This window comes from Amphichorda felina (assembly GCF_050947745.1).
Source record: "Amphichorda felina strain 45539 chromosome Unknown scaffold_7, whole genome shotgun sequence".
Classification (NCBI taxonomy): Eukaryota; Fungi; Ascomycota; class Sordariomycetes; order Hypocreales; family Bionectriaceae; genus Amphichorda; species Amphichorda felina.
Window position 1 is genome coordinate 2,603,235 of NW_028145043.1, and position 16,371 is coordinate 2,619,605.

The following is a 16,371-nucleotide window of genomic DNA, read 5'->3' on the forward strand; positions in this document are numbered from 1 at the left end:
GCCAGAACGGGCCCATGGGGACCCCCCCCTCCCCAGAGTACCGGCGTCGGTTCAGGCAGGCTGAGGACCGAAGCTGACTGGCCGGAGCACCGCACGGACTCGGGGGAGCTCGTGGGCGATGGAGCACGATGGAGGCAGATGGAGGCAGCTTGTGGTAAGCTCGCGAGAGCTACCAGGCGTCGCTCGGGGGGCTGAGGCATTTCTCCCCGACTTTCCACGATCTCAAGGGGCCGGCCACTCATGTAATTCGGGAAAGTCTCCCGGAGATCCACCCTCCATCTCCACACTTTTGCGGCCGGTCGGCTGCCGACTGGGCTGGCAGTGGGCTCTGGGAGTGCAGATGTGGTGATGCACTCTGCAAAGTTTGCAGATTCCGGTTGTGGGGAGGGGGTTTGTGGAGTTTCGGTTGGACAAGTTCAATACGAGGGAGCAATGAGATGCCGAGTGGCTTCATGGGCCTGCTGTGATTGGGGCGGGAGTCATCTCGTGGAAGACATTTCTTCACGGCCTCTTCTAGGCCTTGGAGAACCCGTTGCGGTCCGGTTGTATGTGTAATAAGAAGCTATTACAGTGGGTGACGGTGTCATTCCACAGCCCAGATCCCGAATCTTTTCTAGTAATAGTGTCGTTTTTCTAAGCCAGCTCCCCACGCGGAACGGCTGATGAGCAGGGAGGGCATATTGTAAGAGGACGAATTTTTCGAGAATCGACGTGATGCTGCTGCATGTACGGCACACAAGCCCGGGGTAGCTTGACCATGATGCATGCAGGATACCAGCTCCTACATCTATATCACGGGTCGTCACCTCGGCAAACAACGATCCGACGGTCAAGCCAACACAGCGTGGGAGCTGACATGCTGCTTAAAAGCGAGGGGAAACCACGTGGTCATCCCCGGATTCGCTGCTCGTAATACTACAGAGAACACGCAGTAATACGCATTACCAGGTCTAACTTCTGAGGACGCCTGGGGGAGTGATCACGTCCCTCGCAGTCGTTTCCGTCCGGGGACAAATCTTCAAATCCCCCGACGCCCGCTGCTGGCCCCATGCTGGTGCTATCCCCGACCCGGGACTCGTAAATCCGTAACGGTGCTGTGGGGAAGCAAGGAGAAGAGCGGAATGGCTCCGGCGCCATCGTCCCGCCCCCTGCTGTCGTTGTTCCCACGGTCATTCCGCCGAGTTCCCCGTTAAATGCTGCTCGTCCCTCCTCCCACTCCGGGGAAAGACTCTCTCGTCCTCGTCTGGTGGAACAAGGGGGGAAAAAAAAAAGAGAGACATCGCTTACCCGCCAAGTTTTGAAGCTGACGATTATCGTGACCTAGCAGCGTGGGACCCTGGGCATCATGGTCCAGTCTCTGTCATCTCCGGACGGCGAAGCGAATGGCTTCTCCAACGGCCATGGCCTCGGGGAACCACCGGCGAAGAAACACAAGGGCAATGGGGGCCAAGAGACCCAGTCGTCTGGTGTAAGTCATGTGGGCGCGCCCAGTCATCGTGGGCCCGCTGAGGGGAAAGCATCAGACTGGAGCTGCCCCGAATCCCCGGGATCAACGATGAGGGGGAATTTGAGACACCAGCTTGGCTTCATATTCACGTTTCTCCTGACTTCGCCCAAGATTGTCATAATTTACTGACGCTTTGGTATTCTAGCGTCGTCAAGCCGCCTGTCAACCATGTCGCCTGCGCAAGGTCAAGTGCGACAAGAAGAGGCCATGCTGTGGCCTGTGTCGAGCAGGCGGGGTCGTCTGCGAGTACATGGGCGACTCGGCCGAGAAGATCACGTATGTTGAACACGTTGCGATCCTCCTGGCATGGCGTCGATTGACACGGCCTTAGACTTGAGACGGCCACGCACACCATATTGGAGCGTCTGGATGCCCTACGCCAGGAGATAGACAGCGTCAAACAAGGCCAGTTCCAACAGAGTACGTCCACCCCACGACCATCACCACATGTATGTACGAGACTAATTAAGCAGATAATATCTTTACCCGCCCTCAGCATGAGCTCCCTGTGGAATCCAATCTCCCTCCGGCAACTCCCGCACACGAGACCTCGCGTGACTTTCTGCGCATCCCTCCTCACTGCGCCAGCGCCGACACTATCCTGCAGTGGGAGATCTTCCACGGGCGATACCCCCCGAATGCCCTCATCGGCGTGCTCTTCGCGCCAGACAGCAGCGACCTGCCACCCTCGCACCGGTCTCCCGCTTCGCCGGCCCATGACCTCATCACATCGCCGAAGGGCCTGACGCCTCTCGACGAGGAGCAGATCCCCTCGCTGATCGACCGCTTCCTCACCAACGTGTACACCAAGAACCCCATCCTCGATGTCGAGTCGCTCGTCAAGCACGGCCGGCGGTGTGCTGACCACGGTGTTGGGTGGGATGGATGGTCGTGTCTAGTGCTCATCGCGTGTGCGCTGGGATCTGTGGCTAAGCCATTTGACAGATCTGTCGCCCCATCCGCGGACAGGAACAGGAGGAACTCCAACGCGTCATCAGCGCAAATGTACTCCAAGGAGCTGCAGCAGGGTGACTCGTGCTTCACGCTGGCGTGTCGGAGGCTGGGCTCGCTCAAGTACTCGATGCTCGGGGCGCAGTGCCATTTCTTTGCGGGAGGTAAGTTTGGGGTTCGAGTCCATCCACGACTCCAACTAACAGTCTCTAGTCTACCTCATGTATACCCTCCGCCCTCTCCAGTCATGGAACTACTTCTTCCAGGCGTCCAACTTCACCCAGCTGCACCTGCGCATGACGCACGGCCTCTCGGACAGCTTCGCCAAGGTGCTCAGCGCGCCCTCGCAGGCGCTCAGCTCCACCGACCGCAAGGCCCGCCGCATCGAGCAGAGCCTCTACTGGTCATGCTTCAAGTCCGAGTGCGAGTTCCGTATCGAGCTGCCCATGCCTCAGTCCGACATCAGCCTTGGCGAGTACCCGGCCCTGTTTCCCTCACCTCCGTCCCCTGGCCCCATTACGCGCGATGCCGAAGCAGCTCCCACCTCATCTTCCGCAGAGGGCATCACCGACCAGGACCTCGACCTCCGTCAGCACGCTATGCGCCTCTGCAACGAGGAAGAGAGCTGGTACTACTACCTGACCGAGATCGCCCTGCGCCGCATCGGCAACCGCATCATCAACACCTTCTTTCCCACTCCGGACCGCGCCTCCTGGCTCAACAACATCCGCCCTCTGCTGCGCATGGCCCAGGAGTTCGAGGCCCAGGTCAGCTCCTGGAGTGCCCACCTCCCGCCCGCCATGCAGCAGTACGAGACGAGCAGCATGATCCGCGCGCCGCATCTGAACTTCACGGGGGACGGGGCGCGGAGCTACGTCTCGCGCGAGCTGAGCTGGGCGGTTGATAATCGCCTGCTGGAGATGCAGACGTGGCTGTACCAGCCGTTTCTGTACTACCTCATCCATGCTGGTCTTCCTGGAAGGGCAAACAGTAGTACCAATCCTGCTTCCAATGCCTACAACACGAACAGCCCAGTCCTCGAGTCACGTCAGGCCATCAACAACCTCCTCAACCCATGGTCTCCCAGCGCAACGACTAGCTCAACGCACTCGGTCGACTACGTAACCCACCCGGGACCACCACCGCCACCCACCGCCAGCTCACCTACTACCCTCGACGCCGACGACGTCGCCGTGCTCGAATCCCTCGTCGCGTCGGGCATCGAGTGCAGCTTCAAGACCATCGACGTGCGCGCGCGCGGCCACCGCCACCACGGGCTGTGGTACGACCTGCGCAGCATCATGAGCGCGTCGCTGATCCTGCTGGCCATTGTGAAGAGCGGCAACGCGGCGTGGCTGCCGGGAGGGGTGGATGCGCTGTGGGGTGGTGGTGGTGGCGATGATGAGTACAATGGTCGTGGGGGAGGGGGAGGGGCCCCGAGGCCGATTGGGGGCAGGATGGCCAAGGTGTTGGCTTCGTTTGAGTTTTGGGCGGCTGAGGCGCCGGATATGAGGCGGTATAGCGCTGTGTTGGAGGAGGTGGTAAGGGATGTAAGGGGGTCTTGAAGTTTGGTGGATGTGCATATGTAAATATTGGGGGATCAACGAGCAGGCTTGGTTGTACGTAGTCAAAGAAATGAAATATTTTGTTGTGAGAGTATAAACTTGATAGTGTAATTTCTAAGATACCTTTTTGTTTTGCCATTTTTCCCTCTCCGTTTTGATTGTCCCCCTCATTAAGGCATGTCGACCAAGTGAGCATGTATCGATATGAGCGAAGGACGGAGACTAAGTGCTGATGGACTTCGTGCTAGCCCTTTCTACTCTATATTCATGGTCCTTAAGAGTTTTAAATTCCGTCGTTCTTCTGGTGTCATTTCCTAATACTGGCCCTTTTTCTCTAATAAGAGCTATCTCCGCTTGCGTCTTCCTTAGCTTAGTCTGTTTCCATTAGGTGTCACGGCTGCCCCCAACCCCGAGAGCGACGAGGGCGGTGCCAGCACCACAGCGTTCCAACTTGAGGGTCAACAGTCCGTTTCGCCGGCTGCCCAACGCATACTTGGCGCTGGCGGTATATAGTGCCGAGGTACTGACGGTGGCTATGGGCAGCATCGAGACTACGAGTATTGTCCACGACCGTCATCAGATCTAAGGGTAGGCTGATCAGTAGCAATACATTGCCATTGCGATACCAACTAACACTAATAACTGTTTCGAGTACGTACGGATCGGCACTGAAGATGTATGATTCTCGGACGAAGGAGATCACAAGCTGATTTTTCAGGCAGACAGATGGCTGTATAAGTTCGACATCGCCTTGTACGGAGATGAAGGCTTGTAATGTTGGGTGCCTTCAAAGCCGAAGAAACAGTAACCCAAGTCTTTGGCCGTCCTGTACCATGTACGTTGCAACATTCCCCTCTTGTAAACGTAACAACTGTGCAAGAACTCTGAATCTCCGACACACGTGGCGCTTGGTATTTGCAGATCATTTTTCATACGAAACCCGCTAGTCCACCACAGTCCTAGACTTCTCTATCACAAAGATGAGTGTATCGATAGGGGCTATACGTATGCTCTCACCTAAGGCGAGTCTCTCGTATATCTGGCGATAATACTGGCTTACGGGATGGGCCCTCCAATTGAAATAAATTGGAAAACAGCTAGTCTGAAACAAATACATGATGAGAAACACATAAAGGGTCTCTGTACGACTGGATTGAAAATAATCGAATCCAATATTCTGATTCAATCTATCAGCGAAGATGGTGCCTTTTGACTCCGGACCACGTGCACGGAGCTTATACTAGCGCAACAAAAGGGGAACAAAAGATCAAATCCGATGTTCGACAACTTAAAAACCGGAGCAAAAGCGCCTACTTGGAGTTATTGGGATCAGGGGGGCTCACGTCCCCCCCGTCACACAACTCGTCGATTTGTTGCTTGAGCTCGTCTGACACATTCCCCAGCGAGATCTTGAGCGCTGCCTTCAAATCTGCCAACGAAATATCAACAGTGATATTTTTATTACCCCTGGAATATAGCCGTGCAACGTGAAACACATTCTTGATGGTCCTCCCGTCAATTTTCAGCTGGCTCAGCGAGGCGAAGTCGGCGTCGGACAGGGCTGTCGATCCTACGCTTCTCTGTTTGTCATGAACTTGGTTGCGCCATATAATCTCCCGGGTCTCCGAATTGAGAGTCGGGAAGCCGATATTCAAGTGAATTCTGGATTGGAACGCTTTGTCGAAATGGTCCTCCCGGTTAGTCGTCAATATGACAATCCCGGACTGGTATTCCAACAGCCTGAGAAGAACTGGCCAAATGACATTAGCAAATTCTCACTGAAATACGTGGCTGTGAAGGGATGGGGGTGATTACTTGCAACTAGAGCGTTCCTTTCCAAGCTATCGTCAGCCCGCTCTGCCATAAAGGCGTCTGCCTCGTCAAGAAGGAGAATTGCTTTCCAGCGAGCTATTCTATTAAACGCTGCCTGTAGATTTCGTTCGATGTGATACGTGCTTGACCCCAGGTCTGCACCATTAACACGATACAGTGGGCGGTGGAGGCATTCAGCGACAGATTCTGTTCCATCCATAGTTAGCAAGTTCTTATAAGGATGAAAGGATACACATGGAGAACATATACCTGCCGTCAGTGTCTTCCCTGTTCCAGAGGGTCCAAAGAAGAGAAAAACTAATCCTTTCCCTTTTCCCGCAATGGAATACCCAAATGAACGGGACCCATAAGAGAAACCAGAAATAACGGCATGGACAGCCTTCATGTTACTTGAGCTTTCAAATGTTTTCTGGGCCTCTTCGTCTTCCCAGTTTGGGTCTCGAAGGTCACCGACATGAAAGAATCCAACATGCTTTGTCGTAAGCGAATACCCGGGGATTAAAGCTGGAAAGCATATATCTTTGTTCCTTGTTAGACTGTCGGTGCTTTCAGGGAGCGGGATAGTCGATTCTGAGGCTAGTTCTGTGATGGAGATGATTTTCTCCTGAAGAATAGGGTATTCACTGGCAAACCCGGCCGGATCCACGAGCACACGTCCTGCTATCTTCATGCCATAACATTGAAATTAGTCGGTGATACAAGCAAAGGGTTATATAAGTGGTAGGTATCTCACCGTCGCCGCAGGAGGATCAAACAATCTAGTGCCATCGACCTGATGTGTATCCTGTTGCACCCATACCGGCCCCTGATAGTCACACAGGTAGTCGCATGTTCCAACAGGACCGTCTTGACCGCCCTTACAGAGCCTGAGAAAATTCTTGCCGTTCTCTTCAAACTCTGATCTGAGTAGTACTCTGTCATTTCCACTACAGTGCGACAAGGGATAAACCGGCAGCGAGTCAATTTTGACCACACCTGTCGGCAGAGGAAAAGAGAAGTCTTTTTGGACTGTTCCAAACCTGCGGCCATTGAAGGACATGTGTTCGACTTGAATACACCAGGAATCTTTTTTAGAATCAACCCAGTACTTCTGCAGCACTGCGCAGGACCGGATGTTAGATGTTGCCGCCGTTTCGGTCTGCATCACGACCAATTCGCGTGGTTTAAAGAGAGCCCACAGATATTCCGAGCTGATGGTGCCGTGGTTCTTGTGGTTTTCAATATTTTGGATATTAATAGCGGGAGATAGATGCTCGTCCTCGAAATCTTGGAAGAGCTGGAGTTCCCGCTTTAGATGCTCCGTTGTTGTGGCCAGATACCTTGCGGCCTTTAACTCGGCTCGGAAGTGATATAGCTCTTGGTACGGCTCTTTGATGACAATAGGATTGTCATGCACATTCATAGATCCAAGATTGCCAGTAATCTCGCGGAAGATGCGCTGGAGTGAGGAGGATTGTATCTCGAGCCGTAGCTTCGGCGGTGATTGCGGCAAGACTTTCCGGCGGAGGAGCATCGAGTGCTCGGCGTACCGTGTTTTAGACAAAGCCGCCACCTTAGGATTTTCTCCAGTCGGGATGCACTCTGTCATACGATATTCCGAGGCCCAGTACTCGGTCACGTCAAAAAAACGACCATTGCCTTCATGTTGTCCTGTTTCTTCATTGTCATTGGCGTCGGCGTCCAAGGAGCGACGCTGGGCGATTCGCGCATATTCCGAAAAGAATTCTGGGGAATTTTCCATCGTTTTGTTACCCGTACTTGTTGAGATGGCCGCTGCTTAAATGTCGATGCTTGATGACTCTTCTCTGCACCAGGGACAAGCCTCGGGAGGTTATATCCCGGACTCCTCTAACAAACAAGGCTCCAAGGCAAGGGCGTGGTGACGTGGCCTCTGTGTGACGTGGCATGCATAAATAACCAACAGGTATCTCCATTTGGGGATCCTCAGGCTGGGTTCAGCAGCTTCTACTTCATCATACCTGCAGCCTGGTCCATATCATAGTCACTGGGCTTCCCACATCTTCTCCGAAACTCACGCATCACCATCATCATCAAGGCGCACGCACCGAGTGTCCTTGAAGAATTTCATATGAACTTTAACAATAAATGGGCCCCCGGCGAAGTTAAACATGAAGAAGCCGCAACGTCGGGCAACCCCTCAGGGCTATAGGCAGCCGTTTGAGGCTTACGGCAATGGGACGCCCGAAAACTCTGCCGAGCACCCGCAGGACCACCTTGCTCCCAAGAGAGGGGAATGGCATCTCGATGCCGAAAGAATTGTTCAGAAGCTCAACTGTCATAAATCATTCACAATAGAGGATGGTCGCGAGCTTAAAAACTTGCCGCCGTTCAGCGACATGACCAATTATCAAATCTCAGAGGCGGAGCAATTCCGCTTGTGGACCCTGGAAACTAACCGGCTTGTCAACATTGTCAACGCGGGAAACCCTATCGAGCTTGAAGGCTTGGACGAATGGTTTGGCATGGCCAATGGAGATGGTTACGATCGGCTTCACAAGCTTGCAACCCAGCTGAGGTATGCTAGTAGTATTTGCTCCACGGATAACGAATTGATTTTGCTCGAGTTCGAACCCATGGACTCGAACCCGAACAACTTTCGAAATTCCAGGGCCCACCTGCTAAGGAGATTCGGTCCCGAAGGGACAATTCATTCAGCCAAGGACTCTATCCAGCTGATCGAGGAGAACAATCGTTGTTACCAGGCGCTGGTAAACTACGTAACTGGGACGGTCATCCAGGTCCTTCTGCGGGTTATGGAAGGCGAGTTTTGGGATCACAACGTCGTCATTGCCATGGCCAAGCTTGCAGCAAAGATCAAGATTGTCGGCTTCGATCTTGAAAAGGCGGCAACAATCTGTCTGGCCGGGGCAAACGATTGGGACAATCGCCTGTGGCGCCAACAAAAGAACGACTTTCCCCCACCGTCGAGTAAGGATATGTCTAACCCCAAGGACAAGCGATTATCTGCGGCACAGAGGCATATCAGTCACGAAGGAAGTCATTACTTCCAAGTCATGAACGCTTTTACCCAGTGTATTGACGTCCTAATTTCCCATGTCGCCACCGAGTTAATCTCCGATCAAGCTGCGGCGTCCACTGATTCATTCGAGGCAAGCTGCATTGTATATGATACGGGCATGCTCCAGCAGCGCTCCTTGCTGTTCCAAAACCGATCGGGGGCCATAGGTGGGAGCGCGAATAAAGACGACGTCCACTGTGCAGGGTTTGCCTTCGAAGTTTGCCTGGAAGTGCTTGAGAGGCTACAGGAAAGGCTGCCCAGAAAGCAACACACAGAATCAAATTCAGACTCGACTCCCTATACAACAGTCTACTGGAAATGGACTCAAATAATTACCTCTAAAGATGGCCGCGACAACTCGAGCTCGTGGGGCCCTGCCCCCCAAAGGGGAGAGGGTATTCAGCTAAACCATCCTCGCACTGGAACCATACACTTGACCTCTATGAAGGACATAATCACGGCTTCTGTTCCTTTTTTTATTCTCTGTGGCGATTTCTCAAGCCAATTGAAGCCTATGCTCTACAGAGTTCATTCACTTAAGAACACCGGCGGAACTAGGACATGCGAGGGGGATTCGTTCTTGGCCTCACTCGTGCTCCATACTAGCAACTACCACGTCCCGACAGACTCAAGCGTAACATCTCTCAGTACAAGCGCTATTGCACGAAAGCGTGCGCTGTCAGAATGGAACCAACCAACCACACTGGGGCGAAGCATCGACCATGTCGAAACTCATAGCCAGCTGCGCAATCAGCTTCGATTGGAAAACGCAGAGATTGCATCTGCGCTGAAGCTTATCCACAGCTGGGTAATGGATCACAAGTCAATCGTTATTCCCTACAGGTGGTACTGTTGGGGTACGTTGGGATTATGCGGCTGCCTCATTTTCGGTGGCTTGGCTATCGGTTTCTCTGTCCACGAACGAATCCAGGGCGTTGACCCTTTCAATATCTCAGTATTTTGCTGGGTATTATCCGGCTTTTTGGTTCTTTTCTTCAAGTCGATTCGCGTTCAGGAGTGGCCCTGGCGAGACTTCTTCCAAGGTCAGGTTGTGTGTAAGTCTGTTTCGGAAGTTGTTGCTGTGAGTTCGATTAATCCCCAATTGCTTCTATCAATTCTTCTTTATCTGGAGCCCTTCACATTTCTCAAGAAACGAGGCCCATTCGGTACTATATTTACCCGAGAACACCCTGACGATGGCTTTGCGATTGACGTGCCGCTGGGAACGGAAGCTTTGAACATGGGTGGCTGCTTCTTCGTCAAAGTCCAGAGCATTGCCGGTCCGGCGCTAATTTGCATTCGCCTCAACTATAACCACCCTTTTATGGCAATAAGTCCTAGAGGATTATCTAAAGATAAAACAGGCATTAAGTGCCGGAATCTGGATACGCAGGGGCGCTGGGGTAAACATCCAAATGACAAGCCGCTGTATTTTCTGTCCACGAATGAAATGGTCTGGACTCGTGTTATTGGTCTCCATTGCGAGAAGATATACTTTGATTGATCTTAGGTTTCTTTTGTTATAACTTGGAGTGCATGGGAATTTGTTCAACAGGTGGTGAATGCCCACATTCGTTGCTTTTCGCAAGTTCAGGCAGATACGGCCGGCTAGCCCGGTATGAAAGACTAACCTCGCAAGATCAGAAGCTATTTCATTTATATATATATAAAGCAGGAGTCAATTATCTAAATTACCGATGCCCCTCTTATCATTCCTTACTATTGATGGACCCGTTATTTCTTATCTTATGAACGGTAACCTGTGATATTATTTCGTGAGCCGTGGCCTTCAGGTCTATCTGGCCTTCTAGCTACGATCAAGGCTTACGACGACATTTCGTATGCATAGATTATGTTTACGGGCGATATTATACCTAGTCCAACCTACTAAAACCCTAATACATTCCTTATGATTATTATTGGCATTGTCGTGTCGATGAGCTCTATCCTAACCTTCATCCTATAGCAATTATCTTGTACATTAGTTTAATTACTATGCAATTAATAATCCATTAATCAGAACAATACGCTACGGCTAACGGATTACCCTCTTATATTGAATTTTATGTTATATCACTGATTAGATTCATTTGCTGAGTCGGTATTAATACGCTAGAGGTATTCATGTATACACCGTAGTCTAGAATTAAGTTTAAGTCCGCTGGATACATCTTAGCCTAAGTTGAGAAGAACATTAATAGACATATATCTATAAGTACGGTTATATCATACGTAAATACGGACAGGCATGCCGTCTGCTGAGGCCGGGCTGACGTTCTGGAATATTTCCTCCATCTGGTCTTTGTACCTGAGAATGAGAAGCAAAACGCATTAGTCATCACTGGGAGTGGTTCACACCTCGACAACGACAGTGTTAACGACCATCATTAAACCTTCGTGATAGAATCTTTATAGTCTTTGCATATTTAGGTGTCCGGGGACTCAGCATTAAAACTATAGATGGCAGTGATATTAATGCCACGCCGAGCCTTCCATCTTCAACGTGCGTTTCCTCATCCCTAGATAAGGCCCATGGTCTTGGCTGCTTCAGTCATGTCGCGGGTCATGGCTGATCAACTACGTGATTACTGTGAGGAACCGTGAAGAGCACAATAGGTGACACTACTAAAGATGGATATATCGAGGTAACGTAGTTTCTCCCTGGAGACAATGAGAAAACGTCTCAGGCTCTCGGCGATGGGCTGAATTGGACAGAGACACAGTCACACGCGGCACAGGGCGGCATCAGAACTCTGGAACATGCAGTCTACCGAGAAATAGATTCATTCGATGGGAGGCCTCCAGCTGTCCATGCATGCAAGTGCAACTTGTTGGTTGAGATGGCCTTTGATGCCCAATGGAATCATCCCTCCAATGTGCCAGCGCTTGAATGTGCACATGCGCTGCACTCTCCACTTCGTATACAGCCTCGTTTGCCCGCTTTGTCTTTGAATTATACGAGATCATCATGCTTGGTAGAGCTTGGTGCTCACACATTATCATGCCTACATATTTGTCACGGCCACATGGCATGGACCCCGCACATTTACGTAGCCTGGTCTTAGTGATGAACGTGTGTACTAACTAGTACAGTCCGTCGCGAAGCCAGCGGTGCATGGCCAGGCGGTGCATGGCCAGGCGGTGCATGGCCAGCGGTGCGTGGATGGCCTAAATCTTCGGTGTTCTATTTCTGTTCTAAAAAGTAAAGAAGTCGGCATCATGAACTCCTGGAAACGTGAGAAGTAATTCCTAATTCCTGTTTGTTCCCCCCAGCCGCTCCGTGGGTGCCAATGGCCAAGATCTCTGCGCCGTCGCTCGTATGCTGGAGGGGACGTTGGCTACGCCTGCCAATACGTGCCGGATACCGCGCTGCCACACGGATGAGCTTGTGACCCGTAATAAAGCTTGAGCTAGTCAGCCGCCTGTCCTCCTTACCATAGGTTCTGTGTTATGCGAATTGCCCTTTGCGAAGGCTAATAGTGAGCCAAAGAGCATCTCGCTCCTTACGATATTCTCCAAGTAGAATTTATTCATCATCGTAATTTCCCCGCCGAGTCAAGGGTGGATATTGATAGCACTCTTAATCTTCTGGAATCTATTGCTCAATGCTAGGTTGGGGCTATCCTTTTCGTGACCATCCTTGAGGAGATTGGGGCTGTTCATCCAACTTATTGGGGCAAGGGCGAAGAGCAGTTCGTCTTTGGATGTGCCTAACCAAAGTGATCTAATCCATGTCCTAGAGGCTATGGTGCATTCTTGGGGAACTTGACTGCTTCGGTGGCGCCGACGACGCCCAGGGGCAGGGCGGCGTTGGACGGTCCAGCCCGAGCATCAGTTGAGACCAGCGGTTGTTCTGCCCTCATCGCTGCTCCCACGTAACTCGTAGGCCGGCAGGGCACTGGACGTTGGGGGCTCTACTGCGCAGCCGCCATTGGCGTCGACCACTCGCTCATTGTCGAGGTTGGTCATCTAGGATGGTGTATGTCGATATGCGTTTCTTCCAAACGGATTGATGTTTAGACACAACCAAAGAGAAAGGCGAAGGCAAGGGATGTGGGATATTTCAGGCATGCAATTGATGCCTAGCTAGCGGGTCATGTATACGAACCTGACTGCCGTTAGGTCGTACAAGCGTCGCACCCGTCATCTATTGATTGTCGAGGTGGACTCTAGACCTCTGCGTGTGTTCTGAGGATGCCACCTCGGCGGCGTTATTTAAAGAGCATTAACAAGGTTGTCTGTGAGTTCAACGGGTTTAAGTTGGGTGCTGGCAACCGTCCCGAGATAGAGCCAGGCAAATGTCTCTGCGCTAGCTTGGCCCTTTACGAAGCCATTGTCGACGTAGAGTTGGGGCATCGACATCCATGCCGTTGGTGGATCTACAATAGCAACCACCACCTACCGTAGAAGCTGTCCATCGGCGATGGGCTTGACTTGAGGATGGGCAAGATACGAGATGGTAGGAATCATGGGCGCGGATGAATGGAAGGTTGTCACTAGCTCTGGCACTGCTCCGGATAGCCTAGAGGCCGTAAGGGATAGCTATAATTTCTCCGACGCAAATAGGGGCGATTAACACCCGCGGACTGCTTCGGGGAATAGCTAGGAATCCTTAGGGGCCGAAACGGGACGATTACCCTTCATACAGTCATCAAAGACCTTATCGAGGCGAGCAACTCGCTGACTATCCATGTCCTCTTTTGTCATCGTGGAGGATAAGGGGTTGGGGATAACAGCCAAGAATTACCTCGGTACCAGTGGGTCAAGGTAGGTTAAATGGGGGAAACAGTGTGTGGCTGTTTCACCCTCTCAATTAGAGAAGATATTGACGGAGCATAATCCAGAGTCCAGATTCCTCGACTGGCCAAGGTTATGCTGTGTTTTATCAGCCCAGGGATACTGCTCAATGAGCCTCACAATTTCCAAAAAGTGGGAAGAAAAGAACAACAAATAAAGCCAACAATGTGGGCATGACGGGGATGTTTCCACAGCGTGATCTACCGGGAAGGCATGATGACGGTGCGTGCTCAGTCCTCGAGTCGGCCTCCCGCATATAATACGGTATCATGTACCTAGAAAAATCCATTTATCAGGCTGATTGAATGGCAACAAACTACAACACGGACGGCTTGAAGGCCTGGTGCAGATATCCAACAACTTCTAATAGCTTCATATCATTTGTCCCGGGACCAGGGCCCAATGAATATGCGTTTGGTGGTTGCCCATGAGCTAGAGGCCGGGAACAAGCGGGTAATGGCAATAGGAAGGATTGGAGGTTTGATCGTTCTGTGAACTCTACCCTAGAGAGCTTGTCTATTTCTACCTAAATTCCCATCGATATACTTCCTTATTTGGTCTCTTGAGCGTTAAGCCTCACGGAGCTTGTTTCTGAGAACAAAGTTCGCCTGCATTGCGGCGCCCGTCGTTTAGTCAGAATGTCTACGTCGGAGCTGTCCTATGTCAGCCATGGATGCGAAAGGCACTGCTGCACGGTAGACCTTCCCTTAGGATCCGCAACCATCATTTTGTCAATGATATCAACTATATCACGTATCCACTTAGCATTCGAATTTCAGCAAAGTCGGGGCAAAATAGGAGAACTTACGAGCCTGGTCACTAAATGAATCCCAGTATGGCGAGGGATAGTCGAATCGAGCATGCTCCATCTGCTGTAATATGGTGAAGGGGAATTCTCCACAATGGCGCTCGTCCGAAAAACGGTCGAAGCCGCAAAGACAGATGTATAAGACGGCCCCTAGGGACTAAATGTCTGAAGCTTTGGTGTAGTCCTCTTTCTTAGGGAATTCGGGAGCGAAACAGCTCCATAAAATAGTGTTAGAGGCGATCGACTGGTTCCCAGAATCCGCCCCGCCAGCTTTCTCGAGGAGATCGGCGTGATCGAGCCAAGCGCCTAAGTTCTTATCGCTCATCAAGATACATTCTGGTTCGATATTTCCGTGATTTATGTTCCGATCATGATAAGCCAAAATTAGCTGCGTATATCTCTCCGTAGTATAGGTGATAGATTCCCACTAGGTATGCGACACAGCCAAACGGCTGCTTGAATATCGTGCGACTGTCCATTTCGCTGAACTTTTACTTCATCAGCAAGAGGTCAAACAGGTCGCCCTCCGGTGCCTCATCCATTACAACGTATGCTCCATCGGACTCGATGAATGTCTGTCTGATAGGCCGTATATTTGGTTGTTCAATGCCCATCAATACCCCAGTTAACGCATGCCATGCACTATCCCGGTTCTCACCATGGGTCGATGCAAAGATCTTGACAGCATATTCCTCTCTTGTGGCTTTTTCCACACATACTTAGGACAAAAATTCCTTATGGTGCCGCCTGGAGATTCTGTACTGCTGGAAAAACGGCGTTTTGTGTTGCATTTGAGGGTGATACTGAAAAAGGGAGCAAAGCTTTGGGTGAATCCCGTCGATAGCTATTTCGTCGCTGTCCCGCAGATCATAGCGGTTGTTCCCTCCGAGTAAGGTGTCGTTAATGAACATCCCATTCGTAGACATGTCCCAGACTGTAACTCGCCCCTCAAATCTCCAGGTGTGTTCAAAGAAGAAACAATGTTGATTTGACATGGTGTGGTCTGAAATGACCAGATCTTCGAATAAATAGTTAGTAGCTGTCATATTTACGCCTATTCTTTGACTTTGCTTACCACATTGGGGATGTCGAGCGATTGTGTATCCTCCTTTTTCCAACGCCTCTTTTATATCTCTGGGATCCGGCATGCCAACCTTCCATCTTTCAGACGAGTCTTCTCTTTCATCTTGGACCTTCGCTGTCTTGGCTTTTTTTCGTAAGCGAGTCTCTAGCGCTATTGGGCCAGGTCCATGGGAGGGATACAGCTATCCCCAGGCACCTTTCAAGTACTTTTCAAGAGGGTTGAAAACAGTTTTTCTCTGTTGCTTTTCTTTGGGCTGTTTCGGTTGTTTACCGATGGCCGGTGAGCTCCCCTCGGCTCCGGCTTTTGATTGACGTCTGCAAAAATTATTTAAGTAGATGACTTATGGCTGGGGTAAAAGGTAACCTCAGATAGGAGGGACTTTCAGAGGAATCAGACTCTACCTCGAATAAGATACGGTACCATCCAACCCACTCCTCATGCCCTGGAATATTCCTGGTGCGTTTCATCAACTGTTCCCTCTTCTCGTGGCCAAACCCATCCGCAAGATCTCGCGGAGATGCCTCAGGGTGCTTCATAGCGCAGAGTTGAAGTACACTCTGATGCTCAACTAATTCGGTATTAGGTTTAAAAAGTTGCAAGCACCGCCGGCATTTGAACTGAGGAAGTAAATGAATCCAGTAAAACTGCTCCCTAGAATATAATTCTATTCGTGCTGTACCTATGTAGGATCATACTTATCAATTCATACTTGACTCGGTGAATGTAGTTCCACCCTAGTCCAAAGCAAGTACTTGAATGTTCAAATTTTTCTGTGCTCTACTTATA

At 51.0% G+C, this 16,371-nt stretch overlaps 2 protein-coding genes across 2 annotated transcripts; both read left to right on the forward strand.

Annotated features, from left to right (window-relative positions):
- Positions 1–1,954: 1,954 nt before the first annotated feature.
- Positions 1,955–4,023, forward strand: ACO1O0_007624 (fungal specific transcription factor domain-containing protein; the record flags this gene model as incomplete). Its single annotated transcript, XM_083196992.1, has 4 exons — positions 1,955–1,960; positions 2,004–2,362; positions 2,453–2,622; positions 2,672–4,023. 4 exons carry the CDS (start codon positions 1,955–1,957, stop codon positions 4,021–4,023), a joined length of 1,887 nt encoding a protein of 628 aa, XP_083048200.1.
- Positions 4,024–8,213: 4,190 nt separating this feature from the next.
- ACO1O0_007625 (uncharacterized protein) lies at positions 8,214–8,895 on the forward strand (the record flags this gene model as incomplete). The annotated part of the gene is made up of 3 exons (XM_083196993.1): positions 8,214–8,392; positions 8,486–8,805; positions 8,864–8,895. 3 exons carry the CDS (start codon positions 8,214–8,216, stop codon positions 8,893–8,895), a joined length of 531 nt encoding a protein of 176 aa, XP_083048201.1.
- Between the last annotated feature and the right edge of the window lie 7,476 nt (positions 8,896–16,371).